The 26,930-nt window shown below is 34.7% G+C and overlaps 1 protein-coding gene across 12 annotated transcripts in view; it reads right to left on the bottom strand.

Annotated features, from left to right (window-relative positions):
• The window catches only part of MYO9A (myosin IXA), a 283,465-nt gene that overhangs the window by 173,522 nt on the left and 83,013 nt on the right, over positions 1-26,930 (bottom strand). For all 12 annotated transcript variants that reach the window (XM_057541959.1, XM_057541957.1, XM_007197776.2 and 9 more), the window contains 4 exons: positions 19,389-19,478; positions 15,496-15,612; positions 13,583-13,717; positions 4,417-4,538 (listed from right to left, as the gene is read on the bottom strand). In XM_057541959.1, the coding sequence (XP_057397942.1) occupies positions 4,417-4,538; positions 13,583-13,717; positions 15,496-15,612; positions 19,389-19,478 (464 nt within the window). The remainder of the gene's footprint in view (positions 1-4,416; positions 4,539-13,582; positions 13,718-15,495; positions 15,613-19,388; positions 19,479-26,930) is intronic.

Raw genomic sequence — 26,930 nt, 5'->3', positions numbered from 1 at the left:
TGTGTGCCTCTCCTACTCTGGAAAACTGGAATCTAAGCTCCTAAGCCTAGACCAACCCAACCTCTGCAAACTTACCACTCACTACTCCACAGCAGAATGCTTCTTTTCAGGAAGGATGCTCACCTCACTGTCTCTAGGTAAAAGTTTATTTACCTTCTAATCCTCTGAGTAATCAAAAAGCTTATGATTTGTTTTTCTCTTACTTTTGAATGGAGAAAAGAAATTTTGAAAGGAAGGAGGACAGATATGAGAACAATTTTTATTCCAAACAAGGAAAGATGGAAAGAAAAACTCTCCACATGTCCTGCATTCAACAAACATTTGTGGATACATACTACATAACCAAGCAAAAGGGCTTGGAACAGAGTCAGAGCGGACATTGTGCATTTCAAAGCTCTTCATCTAGCGTTCCCCAAAGGCTACCTGCAGGGGCAGCCTTAGAGTAGTGTTTCTTTGCATATAAGAAGTACCTCTGGGAGCTTTCAAAAATACCAATGCCTGTACCCCATCTCCTGTGAGTCTACTGAACTGATGCTAGGCTGGTGACACATCAGTACTATTTAGAAGTTTCCCCAGGTAATTCTTATGAACAGGCAAGACCGATAAAATGCTGTCCTAAATGAATGCTCTGATCTTAACTTCAGTTTGTTAAAATGCAGATTCTGATTCAAGAAATCTGGGGTGTAGGACTTCCCTGGCTGTCCAGTGGTTAACACTCTGCACTTCCAGTGCAGGGGACACAGGTTTGATCCCTGGTCAGGGAACTAAGATCCTGCATGCCGTGCGGCCATAAAAAGAAAAAAGAAAAAGAAATCTGGGGTGGAAGTATGAGATTCTGTACTTCTAACAACCTTCAAGGTGCAGCCAGTGCTGCTGTCAGCAGATCACACTAAGTACTATAGAAAAGATTGATAACACTCTTAACTTTGCTTACACCATTCCTCCTTTCTAAATTCCACACTGCATCCTTTAGAATCTAGTTTATAAAATTTGAACAGCCAGTAGATAGCAAAGACAAGATTAAATAAGACTTCTAACTTCCAACCCATGCATCTAAAGCACTACAAACACACTGAATGAAGCAGGAATACCACTAAGGATATATTTCATGTAACGTATTCCCTACAGAACAAAATATTTTTAGAGGAAAAATACTCAAAGTGATTCCCAAAACAGCTCTTCCTAAATGAGACTAATTTATTTTCAACCTCTCTTTGTAGGTACATGACAGAGGGAAAATATTTCATGCCTTTGCATCTTCTGGAGTGTTAAAGCATAGAGACAAAGCTGGTCCATTTACAAGGGGAGGTAATAATAGGACTGACGGACTGACTTACAAAGAAAGGAAAGTAATATTATGCTTTATTAAAAATTTTTATGGAGAACTAATATAAAAGCATAATCCAAGCGATAATTAAGAGGTTATTCAGTCCAATCTCCTACCTACAATAATACCCTGACAGATGATGCAAAATAATTACTATAATGAGAAATTTTATCACTTTATGAAGCAGCTGCTAATCAGCTCTAATGATTAGAAAGTTCTTCCTTATACTGAACCAAAGTCTGTCTCCCTGTAATTTCTGGCCATGTGGCTTAACCTCAGAAGCTCTTGGGTAACAGCAAAGAGGTGCTATTCTCTTCATGGGGTAATATTTACATTTATGTGAGGTACCAACTGACCACGTAAAGATGGTCTTTATACAATAAGATGTGCACTCAATGAAATTTTGCTTAAAGAATAACAGACCAGACAAAACCCCTTTGCTCTATTCATGTTTTAATTATATATCCACTAGCTCATTTGCTGCTCACAATCACCATAAGATATACAGCACACAGCATTATAATTTATCATCATCATTTCCTTTTTGCATGCAAGAAAACTGAGGACCAAAGATATTAAGAGATTTGCTAAGCGTAGTTAATAGAGGTGGAATACAACCCTGAACTTCTGACTCTACAGCCTAAGTATTATGGTGAAGCAATACAGGACAATACTTCAAAACACACGCTTATTACTCTGCTCTCTGTATCTACGTGTTTGTTTTTGTTTGGTTTATTCATTTATTTTGTTTTTGTTTGTTCATGAGTTTTTTATCTACAAGAGGGGATGGGGCAGGGGGGAAGGCAAAATTGGTAAAAGGGATCAACTGTATGGTGACAGATGGAAAATACATTTTTGGTGGTGAGCACACTGTAGGGTATACAGAAGTAGAAATATAATGTTGTAAACATGAAACTTATATAATGTTATAAACCAATGCTACCTCAATAAAAAAGGAAAACAAAAGCTCAGGTTAAAAAAAAAAAATAAAGCTTAGTTAGAAATACCTGGAGTCCAGGTATTTGAATTTGAATATTTGAGTTTGAATCTCGAGTCCATCATTTACTACATATATGATCTTTTCCTCGAATGCTTAAACTTTCTTGTTCTTTTACCATAATATGGCTCAAACAAAAAGAACTGCTTATCATTTCAATATCTACCATAATGGGTCTCAACACTAAATATCAAAAATCACCTATGACGCTTTCCAAAATAAAATACACCAGAAGTAAGGTATGCAGGCTGAGTTAAGAACTAATAACCGTACAATTTTATAAGAGACAATGTATGTTTCAGGACACATAGAGCAATACAAGAAACTTTCACGACTTTGGACATAAAATTAAAATATTTTTTGTGTTGGCTGCATTTTAATTCATTTAGATTAATGGAAATAAATGTGATAGACTGGCGATAGAGTGGGTAGATGTAACTGTTAGCAGTCTCCTTTCCAATATATTTTGCATTCTGCCATATTACTTTATAATTCTACGTAGCAATTCTGTGTTTATGGTATATTAACAGGGTGACATATAACTTACCATACATATCAGGATATTCTGAGAGTAAAAGTAGGCACCTTTAATAACTAAAGTGAACAACAGGCATAAACTTTAGATTGTCCCACACAAACCTGGTATATAGTCATCCTATGATAGTAAACGCTTAATTTTATATTGTAGTTTAATGAGTATAATATTAAGCTAGGAATCAGGTGAACTAATTCAATTTCTAAATATTTTACTAAAGAGCAACAGAAAACCAACACACACTTCACCACTTTGGTTTCTCCAATTCTAGATTTGCCATCTCTTAGGACAATTAAACTATAAATAATACTTTATAGAGCACTGGGAACACTCTGGAGGATGCTATCGGAAGCTTCGTTTCTGAAGCATACATATAAGTTTAGTATATTGAACAGTGTTATCAAGGGATGGCAAATATCTAGCATATGTTGCCACTTAAAACCTGTACAGCCATGGCAGATATCACGAATCTATTATTATCTTCTCTTCTGCAAAACAGGAAAACTGCAAACACATCTCATACATAAAACTTTTTTTTTTAAGAGCACTGAATAGTCAAAGATATTAAATTGAGCTGGTAAGTTAATGGGCTTTATGTAAGTTATACAGTCTTAATTTGGTACTTGTAAATAGCACTAAGTAGGCCTTCTACCTATAATACTCCAAGAGTTAAGACAGCAGAAGGATTTAGAAAGACCTTTTTTTTTTTACAATCAGTTAATTTACCACGTAAAATTGCTGTAAATGATAACGTGTACAGATTTTCTGTTCAAATATTCAATTGTAAACTTCTTGTTAAGACTGTTATCTATTGCTTTTGTATGGAATGACACTGCAAAAATAAAAAAGACCTTCTTTAACTGGAAAAAAAAACTTTTTTTAAGTTAATTTTTATTGGCATCTAGTTGGCAACTAGACGCCAATAAAAATTAAAAATAAACCCATTCTTAAAACACACATACACAAACTTAATTCAAGAAGAGAGGAACACAAAACAAAAAAAATAAATATAAACCAACAAATCTAACATCAAAGTGACTCTGTAGAAGAAATCTGGAAAAACACAAGGAAAAAATGAGTTCTATAGCGAAGTCCATCCAATTTTCTTAGAAACACACAAACACACACAAAAACGGCATACATGGGAAACTTTGGCTCTTTACTTAATAATGTTAAGAAGAGGGCTTCCCTGGTGGCGCAGTGGTTGGGAGTCCGCCTGCCAATGCAGGGGACACGGGTTCGAGCCCTGGTCTGGGAGGATCCCACATGCCGCGGAGCGACTGGGCCCGTGAGCCACAATTGCTGAGCCTGCGCATCTGGAGCCTGTGCTCCGCAACAAGAGAGGCCACGATAGTGAGAGGCCCGCGCACCGCGATGAAGAGTGGCCCCCGCTTGCCGCAACTGGAGAAAGCCCTCGCACAGAAACGAAGACCCAACACAGCCATAAATAAATAAATAAATAAAATAAATAAATAATGTTAAGAAGAAAATGTAGGGCTTAAGAAGACATGAAAAGCCCAAATGGCCAATAACAAAACTGAAAAGAATCATACTCACTTGCTTTCTTCATCCAAAAGATGGAGCAGGCCTGTTGGTTTCTTGCTAATAAGATTTATGCAACAGGTATTATCAATGTAATCTATATTGTGCCAGCTGATACCTTCAGCTCTATATTCCTCCTAGGAAATAACATATTAACAATATATTCATCTTGCAGAAAATAACATGAATGTGAGAATAAGGACTAAAAAGCTTTTACCAGGATTAAAAAATAGTTTAAACTTTTCTCTTTTACTAATCCACACAATGGAAGAATGTATAAATTTCACTTGTATAAAATCTCGATATAGGGTATGTCTGTTTTCTTTTAAAAGTACATGCAACCTAGCACAGGGAGATCAGCACGGTGCTTTGTGACCGCCTGGGGGGGTGGGATGGGGAGGGAGGAGATATGGGAACGTGTGTATATCTGTAGCTGATTCACTTTGTTATAAAGCAGAAACTAACACACACACACACACAAAAAAAGTACATGCAACCAAATTTTCTGGTTAGAATCCTATTTGTGATTCCACTCAGATGAGAATTTAGGGCTGGATTTGTTTTAGCCACACTATCTGATGACTGCACTAAGGAAAAATATAAAATGAAAAAGCCTAATTTCTCCCACACGATTCTAAGCCATCAAAAAGAACTGCTGGATCGTCAACAATGAATTTAATGAAACAATGTCTGGGAAAAGTGGAAAACTATTACCTCCAGTGATCACTGATATAAATCATATGGAATTCATACACACTGGACTTCGGCAAAATAAAACTCTTACAACACCTTTCAAAAGGTGGGGGCAGGGTAGCTTCCCAGATTTCAAGACTAAATAACTCAAAGCTCACATACTAGCAACTATTCAGAACTCTCTTATGAAGCCCCCATTGGTCCTTCCTCAATCTCTATACTAGGAAATCTTCTTTTATTCATCTCTGTGATGCTTTTACTTTTAAACTGTCAGAAAGATGCCCCTGAGAACAAAGAAGTTACGTTTCTACATTGCACTGATATTTAGGCACCAAATAAATATCCTGTTCATCTGATGATTTTAGTATTCACTGATTACACTTGCATACTTCTCTACAAATATGCTGGTTTTGTGAAATAGTGATTTTGTAATTTTATCATTCTTTCCGTATTATCATTATCCTGTAAAGAAAAAGTGGACCCTACTATAAACTACAGTCATTCTAATTGGGAAAGGTAAATGCTTAATTCTTTCCTCGTAATTAACAATTTCACAAGTAAGTAATGCTATACAAAGGTCACACCCAAGCAGTGGTAAGAAAGTTTTTTCCCTATTCTTTTTCATAGCATGGATAAAAAGCGTACTAAATAGTACAAGCATATGGATTTTTATAGACATTACTAGCAGTCCAAAATCCCTTCTCATCCCCTTTTCCCAATGATGATTCAGACCCTCTTGCCCAAAGTTAACTATTATCCTAATTTCTAATAGCACTGATAAGATTCACCTGTTTATAAATATTATATAAATAGAATCATATAATACATATTCTTTTCATCTGGCTTTTTTTCTTTTACTCAACATTATGTTGTAGGATGCATCTAAAGTTCATTCATTTTAATTGCTGTAGGGCTGGGGTTGTGGAGTACAACATTTGCTCATTTATGCATTGTCTAGGCTGCTTTCTCAATGTAACAGCAGAGCTGAGACCATACGGCCCCCCAAACCTAGAAGACTGATTTGTCTGGTCCCTTTACAGAAAAAGTATGCCAAAATCGGCTACGGAGATTAAGTCTCAAACTTTAATATACAACAGAATCATGTGGAGAGCTTGTTAAAAACAGAAGCCACAAACCTAGAATTTGTGAATAAGTAGGTATAGGGTGGGATCCTATATTTGCATTTCTAAGGAGTGCCCAGGTGATGTCGATGGTACCAGTAGGGGTAGGAGAAGAACAACTCTTTGAGAACCAATGCTGCAGAGTATTTATATACAATGTATTCACCTATTTATATACTATTGATAGACATTACACTTATTTCCAATTTCTGGCCATTAAAAATAATGACATCATGAACATTTCTGTATAAAACTCTTGTTGAACATTTATATACATTTTGAGAGTGAAACCACAGGCTTATAAACTACTCATGTATAACCTCAGAAGATACTGCCAAACAGCTTTCTAAAGTGGTTGTACCAATTTATGCACCTACCACCAGTGTATTGGACTTTCCGGTGCACAGTATTTCTCTAATACTTGTATTGTCAGTCTTTTCCATTTTAGTCATTCTGGTGAATGCTTAGGAATATTTAATTATGTTTTTAATTTTATTGTCCCTAATGACTAATAAGTGAAAAATCTTTTCCTATGTTTACTTCCCATTTGGATGTCCTCACATGCCTGTGTTCCTGACAAAAATTCTTAGAAAACATCCTTGCCTTGTTCTCAGTCTTAGGGGGAAATCATTCAGTCTATTTCCATTAAGTTTGACATTAACTGTTGGTTTTTTTGTAAATGCCCTTTATCAGGAAGTTCCCTTCTATATGTAGTTTGCTAAGGGTTTTGTTTTGTTTTTAACAAGAATGAATATGTAAATTTATCAAATGCTTTTTACATTTCTATTGAGAGTACCATGAATTTTTTCTTTTGTTAATAGATGAATTAAATTGATAGGTGGTTAGATGTAACAAGCAACAGGAAAAACACCATTTGGTTCTGATGTATTATCCTTTTATATATCTTGCTGGATATATATTTGTTTAGAATTTTTACATCTACATTTATGAGTGAAATTGACAATTTCCACTTCTAATAATATCCTTCACAGATTTAGAAATCAATGTTATCCTGGTCCCCAAAAATGTGTTGAGAATTGTCCCCTTTTTTTCTATTCCACATAAGAATTTATGTCAAACTGAAAATAATTCTTTCAAAGTCAGCGGAATGCATCAGTGGTGCCATTTTGGCTTACAATATTCTTTATGGAAAGGTTTTTAATTACATATTCAATTTCTTTAATAGTTATAGAGTTAAACTTTGTATTTCATCTGTGTCAGTTTTGAAAAGTATTTTCTCATATCATTTAATAAGGCTTACAGACATGAAGTTGTTTAGTGTATCCTACTATCTTTTTAACATGTGTAGGATACACAATGATGTGGTCTTTATCATTGGAATTCTGGCTATTTATATCCCTCTCTTGTCTCTCTCTCACACCAATTTCTTAAGGGTTATATCAATGTTATCAGTCATTTCAAAGTATTACTTTTCACTCTGTTGATCCTCTCCCATAATATATTTGTTTTCACTTTTATTTAATCGCCTTTTTTTTTCTTTATTATTTCCCTCTTTCCACTTTCCTTTGGTTTAGTTTGCTGATCTTTTTCCAATTTGTTAATCGTTGCTCTTCAACCTTAAAATCTTCTAACAGCTATAAAATTTTCCTCTAAGTAAATCATTAGTCACACTTCTTTAGTGACTCAAGTGTACCTTTAGTCACAAGTTTTAATATGTAATATATTAAGTTCAATATATTTTCTAATTTTTTTCAACTTCTAGGCTATCTAGAAATTCATTACTTAATTTTTAATCATAAAGTATTTTCCAGTTATCTTCTTGTTGTTGGTTTCTGATATAAATTTATTATGGTAGTGAGATCTGTGTGATTTCAAAACTGTGAAATTTGACCCTTGTTTTATGGTCCAGTATATAAGCAAATTTTGTAAATTTGCAGTTATCTATATATGTCAGATAAGTATTTGCCTTAAAAATCTTCTATATCTTTATTTGATATAGGCCTCAGACCCAGGGAAATTGGCATTCTGACATAAAGGGCAGGCAGGACTAGGTACCCTCAAAAGCACCCACCCAATTCTCTGGGTGTTTTACATCTTCTGTATCCTTACCAATTTTTTGTCTGCTTGTTCTATCAGCTATTCAGCAAGGTATGTTAAAAATATTCCACTAAAATTGCAAATATATATTTGTTTTTAGTTTATCAATTTCTTGTTTTATATACTTTGAGGCTGTATTATGAGGTACCTATAAATTTGGAATTGTATACTTTCTGATGAACTGATCCTTTTAGTATTATCAAATACTCCTTTTTTTATCTCTAGCAATGCTTAAAGTGTGATACTAATACAGTTATATCAGTTCTTTTGTTTTTGTTAAGGCTTGCTAAATCTTTTTCCATCCTTTTACTTTTAACCTTTCTGTATGCTTATATTTAAAGAGTCTCTCTTAGAAGGAGCAATTTAGTCTTATTTTATATTCAGCCTGAGAATCTTTGGCTTCTAGTTGGAGTAATTAGTCTATTTATATTTAATGCAATTACTGGTATTTGTGGGATTAAATCAACCATCTTACCATTTGTTATTTGTCCTGCTTTCTTGTTATTGCTTTTATTCCTCTTTCTTGCTTTCTTTTGTATTACTAGAATTGTTTTTACTTCACTTGTTCCCTATATTAACTTGAGAGTTTTATATTCTTTTATTACTTGGTGGTTATCCTAAAATCATAAGACACATTCTTAACTTATTAATGTCTAACAGAGAAAAAAACCTTCTATCACTTGGCATTTAATACAAAGATATTACAATACCTTAAATTCTGTATCCTTTCCTGAATTAAATGCTATTGTACTCACATGTTTTAGTTCTACACATACATTAAACCACAAAAGACATTTTTATCTTTGTCTAATTTTGTTAAAATTCATTTAGATTCACCCACTTTTTTACATTGTTCATTGCTTTTCATTCATTCCTGCAACTCTGAGTGACAATGGGAATAATTTAGTTACTGCCCAAATAACATACTTCAGTTTTAAGGAAAATACCCCACCGTCTTCTGGCATCCACTGTCTCCCCGGAAAGACTGACTTTCAATCTTACTGTTGCTTCTTTAAAGGTACTGTTTCCCCCATCTCTGGCTGCTTCTCAGATATCATTTTTATTGGGGTTTTTTTCTTTATTTTTTTGGCTGCATTGGGTCCTCGTTGCCGTGCGCGGGCTTCTCATTGCAGTGGCTTCTCTTGTTGTGGAGCACGGGCTCTAGGCGCGCGGGCTTCAGTAGTTGTGGCACAAGGGCTCAGTAGTTGTGGCTCGTGGGCTCTAGAGCACAGGCTCAGTAGTTGTGGCGCACGGGCTAGGTTGCTCCATGGTATGTGGGATCTTCCCGGACCAGGGCTCAAACCTGTGTCCCCTGCACTGGCAGGCGGATTCTTAACCACTGTGCCACCAGGGAAGTCCCTGTCTTTGTCTTACTATATGGCTGTCTTTGTTCTTATCATGTTTTGTATTCTTAGGGCTTCTCAAATGTGTGCTTGTTGAAATTTTTTTGTTTCGTGTTTTAAGTTTTGGAAAATTCTCAGCCATCACTTTTTTCAAATACAGCTTCTATCCTATTCTCTCTCTTTCACATACATCTTTCCAGAATTCCTGTTACACATATGTTAGACTTTTTTACTATGCCCCATGTCTCTTACACTATTTGTATTTTCCTCTTTTAGCTTTATTCATCAGGCTGTTATTTCTTCTGGTTTATCTTCCACATCACTAATTTTCTCTTAAGCTATATCTAACTAACTGTGAAAAACTAATGTTTTTAATTTCACTCTACTTTTTAGTTCTAAATTTTTTAAATTTTCCTTTAGTTCTAAATTAGTTTTAAATTTTCCTAAATTTAGGATTTTTTAAAACAGTTTGTAGTTCTTTAATAAAATTATCACTTAAAAAAATTTCTTGAAACCACTGTTACTTTAAAGTTCATGTTTGATAAAATCATTATCTGGATCCCCTTTGGTATAGTCTATTGTCTCACTTGGTTCTTATTCATGTTGGTTTCCTTCCTTGTATGTCTTAAAAAACAAACAAACTTCTCAGTTAAAAACTGAATGCTTGTATATGAAAAAGTATAGAGATAACTTTAGCACTAGAATGATTTCTTCCTCCACTGGAGACTGAATTTGCTATTGGCAGGTGGCTAAGAACGCTGGAAATTCTACACTATTTTAACCCAATCAAGAACTGAGATTATTTTAAACTGGGCTTCAGCCCCTATGATGCCTTCTCTATTTCTGCTTTACCTTTACTCTAAGATATAACCCTTTGAGGTCTTCAACCTAAAGCCTGTGGGAGTTGCCAGGGGGCTCCTCCTTGTTCCTTAATCTGGAGAAAACCCTTTTCGGCTTCTCAGATTCTCAAGCCTGACTCTTTCAGAATCTGGCGGCCCTCTACCAGAACAGAAACGTCTCTAGGAACAAAGCAGTCCCCGAATGCTGGGCTCAATTCCCTGGGTTTCATGCTTACATATCTAAGCCCTGTAAAACTTCACTTATTTGAAGGTACTCCAATGCTTTCAAATATATTTTGTTCAGTTTTTTTTTAGGTGTTCTGCAAGGAAGTTTCATCAAAATTTCCTAGTCTGACATCCCCAGAAGTGGGACAGACAAAAGAACAACTCACTAGATTATGAACTCCACAGTAAGATCCCTGAACTCTAAAATGTCTATCTTCAATGCCTAACAGTGCCTGATACATAATTGTTATTCGATTTACTGATGAATCAATGACCTAAGGAATAATTCTGAGCAAGTAAAGGAAATAAGAAAAGAGCAGTATTACAAATGATAACAGGAAACAGATTTTCAAATCACAGAAACCTCTTTTCATCTGTCTCTTATTCCACATTATCTCTACAAATACCTTGATTCAGGACTCAGAATCACTCTCCCATACTACTTCAACTGGCTTATAGATTATGTCCTTCTCTCCAGTTCACCTCTCTTCAACCCATCTTCCACAGTTCCAATTCAAATCCTCTGCTAAATATACTTCAAATAGCTCCTCATTCTCTAAAAGAAAAATTCTAATCTTCTCTGCACAACTCTCTGACCCCAGGCTATTTCATCAAACTTATCTCTCTTCCTGCCTCCATCCTTATATCCTATATTTTAGCTATATTGAATCATTTCCAATTCATCAAAACTGCTGTGCTATTCTATGCCTCACAGTTTTAAAGATATTGTTACCTTTGTTTAAAATATCTTTTCCCCACTGACAGTCTGGTGAGCTCAACTTTCTATTCAAAACTCTATTCCAGAATCACCCCTGGGAAATCTTTGCAGACTTTCAGTAAGTTCTAATCAATTTCATCCTTTATATCACTACTTTACCTTATATCTGATTATAGTACCTATCATCCTTCATGGCACCTATTACATCTCTCTCCCATCCTACGTGCATATGTACTAATTTTGGGCAAAATTTAGAAGTGAACTTCAGTAATCAAGATTTGCAAGATGTTTCCTCCCAAAGCATCTTTGGTACTTTTTTATTTCTGTGTTTTATTTTTTTCAAAAAATTTAATCTACTTAACTGATTCTATATTCAACTGAATTTAACAAATACTCCCTGAGTACCCATCTCATAACAGGTACCAGACAGTAATACACAAATAAATAAAACACTCAATATTTAAACTGACTTAAATCTCTTATTTCCAGCAAATCCATTTTAAGTAGAAAAACATGAGGAAGGAGAGAAAGGAAGAATAAAATAGATGGGGTGGCAAAAAGTATAAATTTTCTCTAAGCATTCCATAAATTACATCAAAAGCTTACCCATTACATCACAAACAGAAGAAAATACTGAGACTTAAAAGAAAAAAAAAAAGCTATACCTTAGTATCTATGTCTTTTGATCCATAATTCCACCACATTGCCCACAACTATGATATGCAGGGTAGCAAATAAATGAGGATCACCCACCCACCAAGTAGTTTTGAACACATTTTCCATCAACTGTCAGGTTTTATTTTTATACATGTTTTTAGGTAAGGCATTTCTCGTGGCTCCTCCATGGCTAATCTAGACTTCTCAATAAGGTAAGAATAATTTCAGTTCACAATAAGAGAACACCTTTCTTCTTCAAAAGCAATTTAACCGGTCTTCTGTTTAACGATCCACAGAGCAATTAATGCTTTTCTTTGAAAAATACAAAACGCTGTCAACAAAATGCATTCCTCTACCCCTCCAACACACACAGCCATTTTAGGAGATAAAAATACTGATTTAGCATAATCTATTTAAAAGAACACTGGATTGAGTAAAGAAACCAATCCCAGCTCAACTTTTGATTAAAAGCAAGAATTATGAAGCCAGAGTGTTTTGAATACAGGCTTTAGGCATCATCTGCAACACCAAAATAAAAAGAGTACCCAGTTAAGAGTAAGAACTACATATATGTTAGGTGATATTATAACAAATAATACTACCTTTTAACAGCTCTATAAAAGAGTCTAGCTAAAAGGTCATGCGTTAAAAACTTTAAGGAATCATCAAAATGGCCAAGACTAATGCTGCTTGTGCTAATATTAATCAGTCCTTATAACTCTTTAAGTAAAATAGCGGTGCTTAAAGAAGGACAGAGGATGGCAAGCCCCAATGACAGGAAAGACCTGTTGTGGTTTTCTGTTCATTTATTTTCTTCACCATTTCCTTTGAGGTGAATGTGAACCCTGTTTCTTTTTATACAAACTGAAATTCTGGGCTATAATCTCAACTTATTACTGAATTCAAACTTGACTTGGAGAAAGAGCCCACATTTCCTTCAACCCTGCATTTACCTTAAGAATTCTCATGGAAACTGATGGCTTGCTCTTTCTACACTAATTCAGTCAATTTGAACTTCTCACAAGAAAAATCTAGTTACACATTTTGGTCTCTCTACACTGCCCTATTTCTTTGTATCCACATTCTGAGCTGGTTTGAGATTCTGTTAATAAGCTCCTCTATCCCATCCTCGAACTAAGAGATCAAAGGAATCCAACAAGCATACTTAACATTACACACAGTGACCAAGCCCATGGCGGCAATTAAAAATCAAAAACATCAACAAAAATACAAAACAAACCCACGTATTTTTTCATTCAAAGGTGCAGTCAAACAAGCACATATTATTGATTCTAATACTTGAGGCCTATTAAACAAAAAAGAAAACCCTGTGTGATAAGGCCCCAAAACTATGCTCTGATCTGTCATTTGCTTACACTAATATGAAGTCAATAATATCTGTATTGAAATACACTTAAAATACTGATCACGACTATGACTCAAAAATTTATGTGTGTGTATGTTAAGGTGGGGGTTAGGGTTTAGGGAGCGGGAAGGGGGCAAGTGTACACACATTCAGGTACTCACCTGCTCCAATTTAAAGATATGCTGATTAAAGTAGTGTTGTAAGCGTTCATTAGCAAAATTAATACAGAACTGTTCAAAGCTGTTATTTTCATAATCTTCAAACCCAAAAATATCAAGAACACCAATGGACAAAGTCTGTGAAACAGGAAAAAATTATGGTTAAAAAAGGATGCTCAAATTTATTTCATGAATAATATTCACAATATAAGTGACAAAATGTTCTTCAACAGCAGTAGAGAGGAAAACTTGGGGGACCAGTGTTCAGTCAAAATATACTACAAATGAAAAGCATGTTAGTTCTCTTTTTCTTCATCTTTTTCTTTTTATCTTAATTATAAAAATAGATCCGAAGTTTTAACACATGTAATTCATTGATTACTTTACAGAAATGTACAAAGCAGAGTTAATGACCTGTTACCTCAATATCACAAATCTCTAAAACCCAAGAGACAGGGAAGGGAAAAACAGGCTATTGGAAAGTCAGAAGGTTACTAAAGTAAAGCTAGGTTACTCCTAGCTATGCCTGGTTATGCCAAAAGGATCATGCAATTTTTCCTAGTTTGACTTCTCTATCCCAATAAAATTCTGCATTAAGAATCAAGCTAACAGGTATGTTTAATTAGTCTTACACAGGCTAGAAATGAAACTGGATTATCAGAATATGTGGTTTCTTGAAGTTAAAACTTCAAAAATTTTTATCAAAAAAAAGAAATACACAAGATTTATGACATTAAACAGTTCTAAAAGGATTATAACAAAAAACAACAATCCCTTCTCCACCCTCAATTTCTGCTCCGTAAAGTCAACAACACTCAAATCTTTTTAGTTGTTTGGCAAAGAATAGTATAATATAGTAAAAAATGTTTATTCCTCTATTTCTTGATATTTTACCTCCTGAAATTACCTTCTAACTTCTTAGTAGGGGTGATAGTTCTAATATCCCAAACCACCATTCTTCTCACCACCCCACCTTATTCTTAAAATATAGCTGTATGACAATTTTGATTAAATGAAAACAATTTTTCTCTGCTGGTGCTAAGAGAGATACTGGGCAAACTGATGTAATGAGTGATAAACAGTAAGAGACTTTTAGAAGTCTCCATTAAGAGTATTTTGTGTGATTAATACTGCTGACTAATTCTAAGCCCTTACAAAAAACAGTGAAAATAATGATCTTCAAAAATAAGTCAACTTGGGACTTCCCTGGTGGCACAGTGGTTAAGAATCTGCCTGCCAATGCAGGGGACATGGGTTCGAGCCCTGGTCCGGGAAGATCCCACATGCCACGGAGCAACTAAGCCCGTGCGCCACAACTACTGAGCCCATGTGCCACAACTACTGAAGCCCACGCACCTAGAGCTCGTGCTCCACAACAAGAGAAGCCACTGCAATGAGAAGCCCGTGCACTGCAGCAAAGACCCAACACAGCCAAAAATAAAATTAATTAATTAATTTTAAAAAATAAGTCAACTTGGTATATTAGATTAGAATTAAAATCAACTTTCTACCTGTGGGCTTACTCAAAGCGTGAAAAGGTCATGTAAGAGCAATTTTACATTTAAATATTAAAAATAATGAGGTCTAGATATATTTCAAGACATAACCAGGTAAAAAAAAATACAAATTAGAAACAATACAGATAGCATGATCCTATTTTTATGTTTAAAAGCAACTCTGTACATGTACATCTATAGGAATGTAAGTACATAGGAAAAAAGCTCTGGAAAGACACACAGAACAGTTTTGCTGAATAGGGTCATAGAAGCAGAAATAAGGAGAGGCATAGCAGGGAATACAGATAAAAGGTGATACTTATTACTCTATATAATTCTATGTTTTTAAATTTTATGCATTACCCATTTTATTAAAACAGTTTTTCAGGAAAAATATATTATAATCCAATATATGTCTACCTTGATATTTTGCTCCAAATCTTTACTATTCATAAGTGCATGATTAATCCGAAAAACTATCCAGTCAAACAGGGCACTGTATAAAGACTTAGCCATGGAGTTCCTCACTGTCACAGCCTGGAAAAAAAAAAAAGTTAGGCGTCTAAGTGAAATTGGCAACAATCTGACTAAGATACTATAACAAAGTGTTTTGCTCTCATTCAAGAAAGAAAGCTTATTATCCTGAATTAGAAATTAATTTTTCTCTCAATATAAATAACCTACAATTGAAGTTTTTTATATATACTCATTAATTTAATCCAACTCAGGGAATCCAGGCTAAAACTGCCATGAAAGATAAAGGAAACAAAACGTGAGTCCACACATTTCAAAACACTTTTACTGAAAACTGGGGTATATATTTCACCTAGTAAAGAAGGTAGAATAGGAACTTTATAAACAAATGAACTTTGCCAGCTAAAGTGGGGAAGAGTATTCCAGGCATAGGAATCAATTATCAAAAAGGCATCAGTTATCTGCGGAATCCTAGTCATACCACCACAATTACATGCCTGGCTGTCTTCAGCTTGTCATCCACAGTAACCTCTAGAATTTCTCCATCCCCAAACAGTAACAATTCTTTCATTATGGAGTTATGTGATTTACTTTTTTCCCTCACCTCAAGCTTTCCCCAGTTTATGGAAACTCTCTGTACTATCTGCTTAATTTTTGTGTAAATCTGAAATTAGTCTAAAAAATGAAGTCTATTACTTAAAGAAAATCCAACATTTAGAAGGTACTGCAACCTAAAAAGAGGGTTAGTGGGGCACGTATCTTAGACAGCTGAGTCCTAGAACTTAAAAGAATACAAATCCTAATAATTTATGTACTTCTCATCTAGGGACTTATTTTGAAGCTTGTATATTCAGGTACATATTTATATCTATGTTCTTAATTTTAGAGGAAGTAGAGAGTGTTGATTAAGAGCTAGACTATCTTCCAGTCCCGGTTTCTCTACTTATTCCAGCTATTTGACCTTGGTCAAGTTACTTAAACTCTTAGGCTACGGCTTTTTTTACATTTGTAAAATGGAGACAATACTATAACTGACCACACATAGATGATGAATGAATTTCTGAATTTCAGTGAAAAAAAACCCCTCAAGTTTCCAGAACAAAAACTACCTACCTAAACTATCACCTACATAGGAAAGAGAAGACAGGTATTAAATTCTCTATCTTCAACACTAGACACTTGAAAATAATTGGAAAACGTTTAGAAGTTCTGAGAGACAAAAGGTTGTGGCCCTAAAATTCTATTCTTCGGCAAGTTATCAACCAAGTATCTTTAAAATATCAAGAAAATCAATAGTAGAATATATAGAGAGAATAACCATTCTATTTTCCCCAGAGGAGGGGAAAAAGAATAAAGACGATCTGATTAAATTCAGCAAAAGCAAAATATTTTAAAACACAGAGTAAGAAAACATGTTCGTTATCACAATGAATATAAATGAGCTGAATTTTGTAGCTAAAAGACAAACCTCCACATCAAATTAAAAGATTCAGAGAATCCAAATATACCAAATATACAAATATAATGCCTATTTACACCATAACTCCCAATATTATACTTTTAGCCTCTTTTCTCTGAAATGCAGTCCTGCCTATCACAGCTTAACCTCAATAAGCCCAAATACCAATCAATTATTTTCTCACTCAAACAAGATCTCGTTCAGTGTTTCCTGTCTCACTGAATGGTACCAATATTCTACAGTTGTGTGTACCAGAAAATCAGGATTCATCCTTGACATCTCCTTCTTCCTCCCTGCTTCCCACTAAGCAAATCATTGCCCAATCTTGTTGATTTTACCATCTAAATTTCTTTCTTTTTAAATACATCCATTTCTCCCTATCAGTAGGTCACCATTCTAGACATAGCAGCAAGCATCTTTCTCCTCAGGAGTACTAACTACTATAGCCTCCAAACTCATCTTTCCACATTCACTCTTGCCCTCTGTGTTAGAATGATTCCCATCACCAGGTGTACATGTTCTCTATAGCCTCTCCCAGTAAGTGTGAACAGGACTGTTAACATGATGGATTTCACTCCCATAACTATCTTATGTTATATGACAAGGGTGAAGGGATTTTAAAGATATAATTGTGGCCCAAAATCAGCTGAATTTTTTAGTTAACCCAAGAGATACTGTCTTGGGTAGAGCTGACTTACTAAGGACTGAGCCCATCCATCAGAGATTCTCCTACTGGCCTTGAAGAAGCAAACTGCCATGTTGTGTACAGGACCACATGGCAGGAAATGGCAAGTAGACTCCGGGTGCTGAGAATGGCCCCTAACAGCCAACAAGAAATTATGGATCTCAGTCCTACAACTGCAAGGAAGTGAATCCTATCAACAACCTGTGAACTTAGAAGAGGATGTTGAGTCTCAGATAAGATCACAGCCATCATGAATATCTTGACTTCAGCCTGGTGAAACCCTGAGCAGAGGACCCAGCTAACCTGTGCCCAGACTGATGATCCATGGAAACTGTCAGATAATAAATCTCTATTATATTAAGTCACTAAGTTTGTTACACAGCTATAGAAAACTAACACGCTCTCCTCCAACTGATTTTTTTCACACTGCTGCCAGATTGTCCTTAAAAAAATATCTAAGGCAACTTTTTGCTTAAAACACTTCTTTCCATTGCTCTTCAGACAAAATACTAAAATCTTTAAGGACTGTTCTTCATTTTACTCATAATGCCTAGCACAATTCCAGGCACAAAAAGTGTTTTCAAATATTTACTAAACAAATAAATATACCAAACAAACATAAACAAAAATAAAGCAGGGGTTACAAAAATAATCTCAAAATGTTGAAGTTAAAGTTAAACATGTAAATAAACATAAAGAAATATTTAATAATGAAAAAGGTTGAGAAAGAAAATATAAAAGCATTGAACTTTTATGTAAAAGATGAACAAAACTCTTAAAACGGTTTGGCTTTTTCTCTTGTCTAGAAAGGAGCTCTCAAAGTTGGCAACTATAAAATACGATATAAGATACCTGACATAATGAAGAAATGTGGACCTGTAGGTACAATTAGGAGAGACCCCAAAAATGGGATAAATGGATCAATGGGATAAATGAATCAATGTCTGCCTAGAAAGCATTCTGTACAGTTAAATCACTGTTTCCCCAACTCTCTGACTTCCAATCTCATATTCCTGTCCTATCTTTATAATTGTCAGTTTGATTTCTCATCACTTTCATAAAATTTCACCATAAAATAGTAGGCTTTTCAATAACTTTCCTACTCCTATACACCTGAGTGGTATAATAGTAATATTGGCACACTATAGCAATAAAACTTACCTGGAAGCCTTACTATACAGATGATATTTAAAGCCATGGGACTAAGTGAGAAAATCTAGATAAAGAGTATAGAGAAGAAAAGACAAAGACTGTCCTAGGGCACCCAATCTTTAAGAAGTCAGGAAGAAAAGAAAAAACAAACAAAAAGAACTGCAAAGGAGTGGCCAACAATGAAAAAGTAAACCAAAAGAGTATGATGTGCTGAAAGATATGATGTGCTCAACAAGGAATAATCATTTGGGTTAAAGACTGCTTATTTATAATTCTACCTACCATCTACTTATCCCATATTAATACTATGAAACTTAAAAATGGTGATCAGATTGAGATCATTGGAGAAAAATGTAAGTGTATTGCTTAAAATTACATTCAACTTTAAGTTTCCAAGTTGACAGAAAGTTCACGATAAATTTCAAGAGCCCAGAAAATATTTCAATCCATACTGTTATTTTCATTCTGTTAACAGAAAGAATATAAACCTAAAGTTCTAAAAATGTTCAGAGTTCCTTGATTTCAAAGAAAATCTATTCATACCTCTGCCAGTTTGTATGGTAAAATAAGCTTTTCTCCCACTGTCACGGTCTTCCTTGTAACTAGTGCTTCAAATAGCATCTCTTCTTTAACCTATACAGTGGAAAAGTAAATTCAATATAAAAGATTTATTACTATGGTTGAATTATTTATTGAAAAGTCAAATAGAGAAAAAGAATTACTGAGATTAGTAAATATGCAACAGAGAAAAAACAAAAAGACAACACACTGGGCAATTTAAATATTGGCCAAAGTGGAATTTAAGTGTCCCACTCACCCTACTTCACCATAAAAAAGACACAAAGGGTAAATAAGACAGATGGGTCTTCTTAAATTAAAGTTTTCTTTCTGATCATAATAGAGAAACATGTTTCATCGTACAGAATATGAAAAATACAGAATGGCACAAAAAATATTTTTAAGACAATCAACCATAATCCCACAACCTGGAGACAAGGACTAAAAAGTGACAATACTTCTTGAATTCCAGGGACATTATAATGGATACTTATTGATGTTTCAGATGTTTATTTTCACTTACAGATGTTAAACTTTAAGATAAAGTTGATGCTTCCTTTGTTCTTACTCTCCCTCTAGAGGCCAATACAATCATGAATTTCACATGTATCATTTCAGTTCATGTTTTTATACACACACACACACATACACACATACATATATATGTATAATTTCAGTTCATGTTTTTATATTACAAACATGTTTTTGAGATCTATGTTGATAATTTAGATCAAGCTTATTCATTTTAACCGCTATACAGCATCTCACTATATAAGTTACCATCGTGCACAATCCATTCTCCTACTTGTAGACATTTATGCTATTCACAATTTTGCACCATCAGAAGATAAACTGCAGTGAATTTTCTTGCATGTGCGTTCAAGAGTTTCTCTGAAGTACATACCTGAACGTGGAATTACCAGGTTGTAGTGTACCTATTTTTAGCTTTACAGGATATTGCCAAACTCCTGTACATGGGTTTTACCCATTTGCTCTCTCTAGCAGAAGCACTGAGAGTTCTTATTTCTTCAAACCTTGACTATACTTGGTATTATCAGACTTTTGGTTTTTGCCATGCTGATGGGCATGAAATGGTAAAAAGACCATTTTATAAAAACATCCATACATAATAAAGCTTTGACATTCATAAAATTTTATGTAAACAATATGATATAAAATATATCAAGCAAAAAGACTAGAGTACAAGGAGGAACTGAGTTATAAAACAAGAGAGTGAGGCATTACCCTATCACCAGCAAATTCATGACAGGTCGACCATTTTTAAAATATGATTACACAACAAAGAAAATACACCTTCTTCTGGAGCATCCATTGCTCAATCTTCAAATTCTAAAAGATGGAAACAATTTGAGGCACATTAACTTCACAAAATAAACAGCCAAAGTTTAAATGTAAAACCTCAACCTTTCAGATATATTTAAAATATTTCAAGGAACAACAACAAAAAAATTAATACCAGATTACATAAAATGACAAAACTAAGAAAACAAAGAAAAAACATATGTGATAAAAACCACTGTAGGGGTTTCCCTGGTGGCGCAGTGGTTAAGAATCCACCTGCCAATGCAGGGGACATGGGTTCGAGCCCTGGTCTGGGAAGATCCCACATGCCGTGGAGCAACTAAGCCCGCGCACCACCAACTACTGAGCCTGTGCTCTAGAGCCTGCGAGCCACAACTACTGAGCCCACGTGCCACAATTACTGGAGCCCACATGCCTAGAGCCTGCGCTCCGCAACAAGAGAAGCCACGGCAATGAGAAGCCCGTGCACCGCAACAAAGAGTAGCGCCCACTCGCCGCAACTAGAGAAAGCCCAGGCACAGCAATGAAGACCCAAGGCAGCCAAAAATAAGTAAATTAAATAAATAAAATTTTTTAAAAACCACTGTAGTGGGCTTCCCTGGTGGCGCAGTGGTTGAGAATCTGCCTGCCAGTGCAGGGGACGCGGGTTCGGGCCCTGGTCTGGGAAGATCCCACATGCCGCGGAGCAACTGGGCCCGTGAGCCACAACTACTGAGCCTGAGCGTCTGGAGCCTCTGCTCCGCAACAAGAGAGGCCGCGATAGTGACAGGCCCGCGCACCGCGATGAAGAGTGGCCCCCACTCGCCGCAACTGGAGAAAGCCCTCACACAAAAACGAAGACCCAACACAGCCAAAAATAAACATAATAAATAAATAATAAATAAAAATTTAAAAAAAAAAAAAAAACCACTGTAGTATTATTGTGAGGTATATCTGTTCATGTAAGCAATTATTATTAAAATATTTAAAAATAAATGACCTATGTAGTAGACTCAAGAAATTTTTTTTAAAGGAACAAACAAATGTAAGCTGGCAACAACGTGGAGCATAGGTTACTTCCATACACTTGTACAAATTGGTACAACCATGTAGAGAGTAATTTGTCAGTATCAGTAAAGCTCAATATGTGTATATACCATAACCCAAGAATTCTACTCCTTGGACTATACCCTAGAATAATTCTCACACATGTTAACAAGGAGACATGTACAAGAATGCCTGTCATAGTACTATCTATAAATGGAAAATTACAAACAACTTCACTCCCCACTAAAAAAGGTAAATTATGTTTTATTCATATAATAGAATTTTATACAACAGCTAAAAATAAGAATCTAGACTATATAAACCAGCACTGAAAAATCTCAAAAACAAAATATGAAGTGAAAAAGTCAAGCTTTAGAATGATACATACAGTATAACATTTATATAAAGTCTGAAAACATGCAGAACAACAAAACTATATATTCTTTATGGAAAGAAACATCTACCTATTCTGAAAGTGTAAAAACAAGAATAGGAATGACAAAAACTAAATTAAAGTCAAAAAGGTACAAACTTCCAGTTATAAAATAAATGTCACATGTCATGGGGATGTAATGTACAGCATGGTGACAACAGTTAATAAAAACTGTAATCCAGGCTTCCCTGGTGGCGCAGTGGTTGAGAGTCTGCCTGCCAATGCAGGGGACACGGGTTCGAGCCCTGGTCTGGGAAGATCCCACATGCCGCGGAGCAACTAGGCCCGTGAGCCACAATTGCTGAGCCTGCGCGTCTGGAGCCTGTGCTCCGCAACAAGAGAGGCCACGATAGTGAGAGGCCCGCGCACCGCGATGAAGAGTGGCCCCCACTTGCCACAACTAGAGAAAGCCCTCGCATGGAGACGAAGACCCAACACAGCCATAAATAAATAAATAAAATTAAAAAAAAAAAACAAAAACTGTAATCCATATTTGAAAGTTGCTAAGAGAGTTGATCTTAAAAGTCCTAATCACAGGAAAGTAAATTTTTTGTAACTATGTATGCTGAAAGATGTCGACCAGACTTACTGTGATCATTTTGAAATATATACAAATACTGAAATGTTATGCTTTATACTTGAAACTAATGTTGTTTGTCAATTATAACTCAATGAAAAATAAACTGTAGAGAAATCATAAACAAAAAAGAAAATCTGAACACTGACTATATGTCTGAGACTAAAAAACAACTTAACTATTTTTAGGTGTTTTAATAATATTGTGAAGTTTTTTAAAATTTTTGTTAGAGTATAGTTGATTTGCAGTGTTGTGTTAGTTTCAAGTGTGTGGCAAGGAGAATCAGTTAATCATATACATATATCCACTCTTTTTTTAGATTCTCTTCCCATATAGGTCATTACACAGTATTGAGTAGGGTTCCCTGTGCTATACAGTAGGTTCTTAATTATTGTGAATATTTTTAAAACATCTAAATTATCTTTTAGATATTTGGGATTTTGTTTTGGAATTTGTTTTAAAAGAATTGGGAAGGAACAGAGGTGAAGATACAGATGAAAAGAGAGAGGCCACATTAATAAGTGATGAAGCTTAACAATGGGTACTTGGGTTATGTTCATTATATGAGGGGTACTTGGGGTTCTCTCTGCTTTTGACTGCATTTAAAATTTCAATTAATAAAAACTGGAAAAAAAACTAAATTCATAGTAGTGTTTACTTCTGCTGGGGGCAGAGTACACAGTGGACTTCAAATACATGCAATATTTTATTACTTGGATGAGGTTTCAAGTACACAGGCATTTATCATGCTGTTTTCCACATATATTGTATGCTGAAAACATTTCATAATTTACAGAAAAAAAGAAGAAAATATATTAAAATAGAAATCAATACATAATAAGTAAATAAGAAATGAAAGACAAATCTCACATATCAAAAGAGAAAATTAAGAAACACAAATAGAAAGCTAATACCAAAGAAAAAAAATTTTTAAACACCAACAAAATATTTACAAAGAATGCAAAAGTAATAAGTTTTAAACATTTAATCAACAAATTATTTCCTAGAACAACATAAATTATCAAAATTAGTTCAAGCCAGATTTGAAAATTCTGAGAAATCAGTCAACACAAAACTAACTGGAAGAACATCAAATACAATTGGTCACAGGGTTGATATTGTTCAAATCTTTAAGGAACATATTATTCTCTGCTAATGATTCCTCTTTTAAACGCAGAAAAAAAATTTTAAAGAATGAAAAATCACCCAATTCATTTTAAGGAGCTGATTTAATGCTGACACTAAAACCTGACAATGGTCATACACAGATCTACACACATATACACAATCATACAAAACACACTAATCTTGCTTGTATTTGATAAACATCCTAAAAAAAATTACTGAATTCATATTTTAATCAGCTACCTCTATAATTTTCTGAATAGTCTTAATCGTGCATATATGACTTTAAATTTTTTAAATAAACTTTATTGAGGGAATTCCCTGACAGCCCAGTGGTTAGGACTCGGCACTTTCACTGCCGGGGCCAAGGTATGATCCCTGGTCGGGGACTAAGATCCTGCAAGGTGCGTGTCGAGGCCAATAAATAAATAAACAAACTTTATTAATACAAAATATTAATAATTAGCAATGGGCTCAATATCCAATCTACAATGTTTCTCATATTCACCTGAGAAACTGATATGTATATTAAAAATTCATTCTTTAATATTGTTTCAATAGATGTTAAATATACTCAAAACACATAAATCTACTAAAAATTGAATAATTTATGGTAATGATGATGGTTCTAATATTTCACAACGAAAACATGCTCCACAATTAAATACAACTAATCTACTGGAGCTTGTTCGCTTTTAATAATTTCACAAGCATCTATCCCAGATAGGATTTAGTACACAGAAGATGCAAAGCGTTCACTACTGTCTGAGGTAACTACAAAAAATAATTGGAAAAAATAAATAAAATTAAACCATTATTTGTTCTTAAAAGCTAAATCTATATTTATTATTGAATTGAATCACTTTGGGAAGGAGGGAAATTAAATTAAACATTTACTAAAGAGTTTACATTTTAATTAAACCAGTTATTGTGCCTATCTTTCAATCTTATTTCAATGAAAGCCTTAAGGTTCCTATTATCATTATCAATGTTAATCTATTAGAGAAAATCATATTTAAAAATCAGATCTAACTATGGGAATTCCCTGGCAGTCCAGTGGTTAGGACTCTGCGCTCTCACTGCCGAGGGCCCAGGTTTGATCCCCAGTCGGGGAACTAATATCCCACAAGCCGCGCGGCCAAAAAAAAATTTTAAATAAAAAAAAAATAATAATAATAAATAAAAATAAGATCTAACTATAGGCAGGATACCCTGGTAGGTCTTCTCAGACCTTCTCTAGCTCGTTGACTTTGAAGATTATCTTCTTTCTACTTACTAAACCTCCATTCCTAGAACCAGTCCAAACTATATATAACAAGAAGGAATTTGAGAAGCTTGAGTTCAAAAGTGAGATTCGCTATCAAATCACATTTAGTTGTTACTCTAACTTTGACACTGGTAAGTCTAATTCTCAGAAATGGATTTCTCCTTTTTTTACCAATACCTCTTTAAATTGCCTGAATTCCTCTTACTAGTCTCTCACCAAAAAAAGGAATACTGCACTAGGACCAGAAGCCTTGGTACTTGCTGAATGCCTGAACTTATAAGAAAGACCACTAGCCACAATACCAAATGTTTGACTAAAATATCACCTGAAATGCCTGCCTGAAATACCATCTGTTTTCTGACCCTCACGACCTTCAAAATTACAGCTTTCAGATACCACACTCCACACCCTGGAACTTCCTTCCAGTGAGTGAATCTAATTCCAATTCAAGGTACTCCCTCCTGACCCTTCTTCTAGGTTAACTCATTCCATTAAAGTTAATAAGCAACAGCAAGGCATGTACAAAATAATAAACACTGTAAGGTTAGATCAATAAGAGGCATCCATTGCTCTCAAAGAACATTGCCGCCACCTTATAATGGACACAAACTGGTAAACAATTAACTTTATGCTACAAAGCCAATACTGAACTATGCTAAGGAGAAGCAAATGTTCTATGCTGATAGAGTCAGTTTAGACCCTTTAATATGGTTAAGTCCCATGAAGTAGTATATGAACCAAGATTTGAAAGGTAAGTGATATTTTAACAGAAAAAAAGGTTATTCATAGTTGCAAAAAACTGGAAACGATCAACGTGCTCTTCAACAGATGAATGGATAAACCAACTGTGGTATAATACATCCACACCATGGAATATTACCCAGCAATAATGAGAAATGAGCTATCAAGCCAGGAAAAGCCACAGATGAATCTTAAATGTATATTGCTAAGTGAAACAAATCAGTCTGAAAAGGCTACATACTATATGACTCTAATTATGTTATCTTCTGGAAAAGGCAAACCTACAGTAAAAAGATCAGTAGTTTGCTGGGATGGATTGAATAAGTGAAGCACAGGGAATTTTTTGGGCTGTGAAACTATTTTGTATGATAATGTAGTGGAGGATACACGACATTATACATCTGTCACAACCCAAATAGCAAAAAGAGTGAATCTTCATGTATACAAATTTTTAGAAAATTATTTAAGATGTTGTGGGAATCTTAGGAAAAGAATACAGACCATGACTTGAAAACTGTATGACAAAGATATGGAACAACCTCAGTGAAGGGGGTGGGAGGAAAAGGTGCTGACCTAAGTAATTCTGGAAATAAATGGAGTCTGTAAAACTAGGGGTAACATGACTCCATAAAGTCATTTCCCACAGGGATATGGGTTAAAAATTCTAACACTACTTTACAGGTATTTACTGGAATTGAATACCTAAATGAATGGCAGATTGACGGGAGACAGCTTCCTCACTGTTAGAGTGTGAGTTTACAGATAAGCAAGGGGAGAAGGCTAGAATGATACATGTGCTAATGGATTAGTTAGAACCAACAGTATAATCTCATGTTTATCTTTTTTTTAATTTTTATTTTTTTACTGAAGTATAGTTGACTTACAATGTTTCAGGTGTACAGCAAAGTGATTCAGTTTTATTTATATATATACACAATATATATAAATATGTATTCTTTTTCAGATTCTTTTCCATTGCAGGTTATTATAAGATACTGAATACAGTTCCCTGTGCTATGCAGTAGGTCCTTGTCG

Source organism: Balaenoptera acutorostrata, chromosome 3, assembly GCF_949987535.1.
Source record: "Balaenoptera acutorostrata chromosome 3, mBalAcu1.1, whole genome shotgun sequence".
Classification (NCBI taxonomy): domain Eukaryota; kingdom Metazoa; phylum Chordata; class Mammalia; order Artiodactyla; family Balaenopteridae; genus Balaenoptera; species Balaenoptera acutorostrata.
This window is presented reverse-complemented; position numbering and strand designations above follow the sequence as displayed.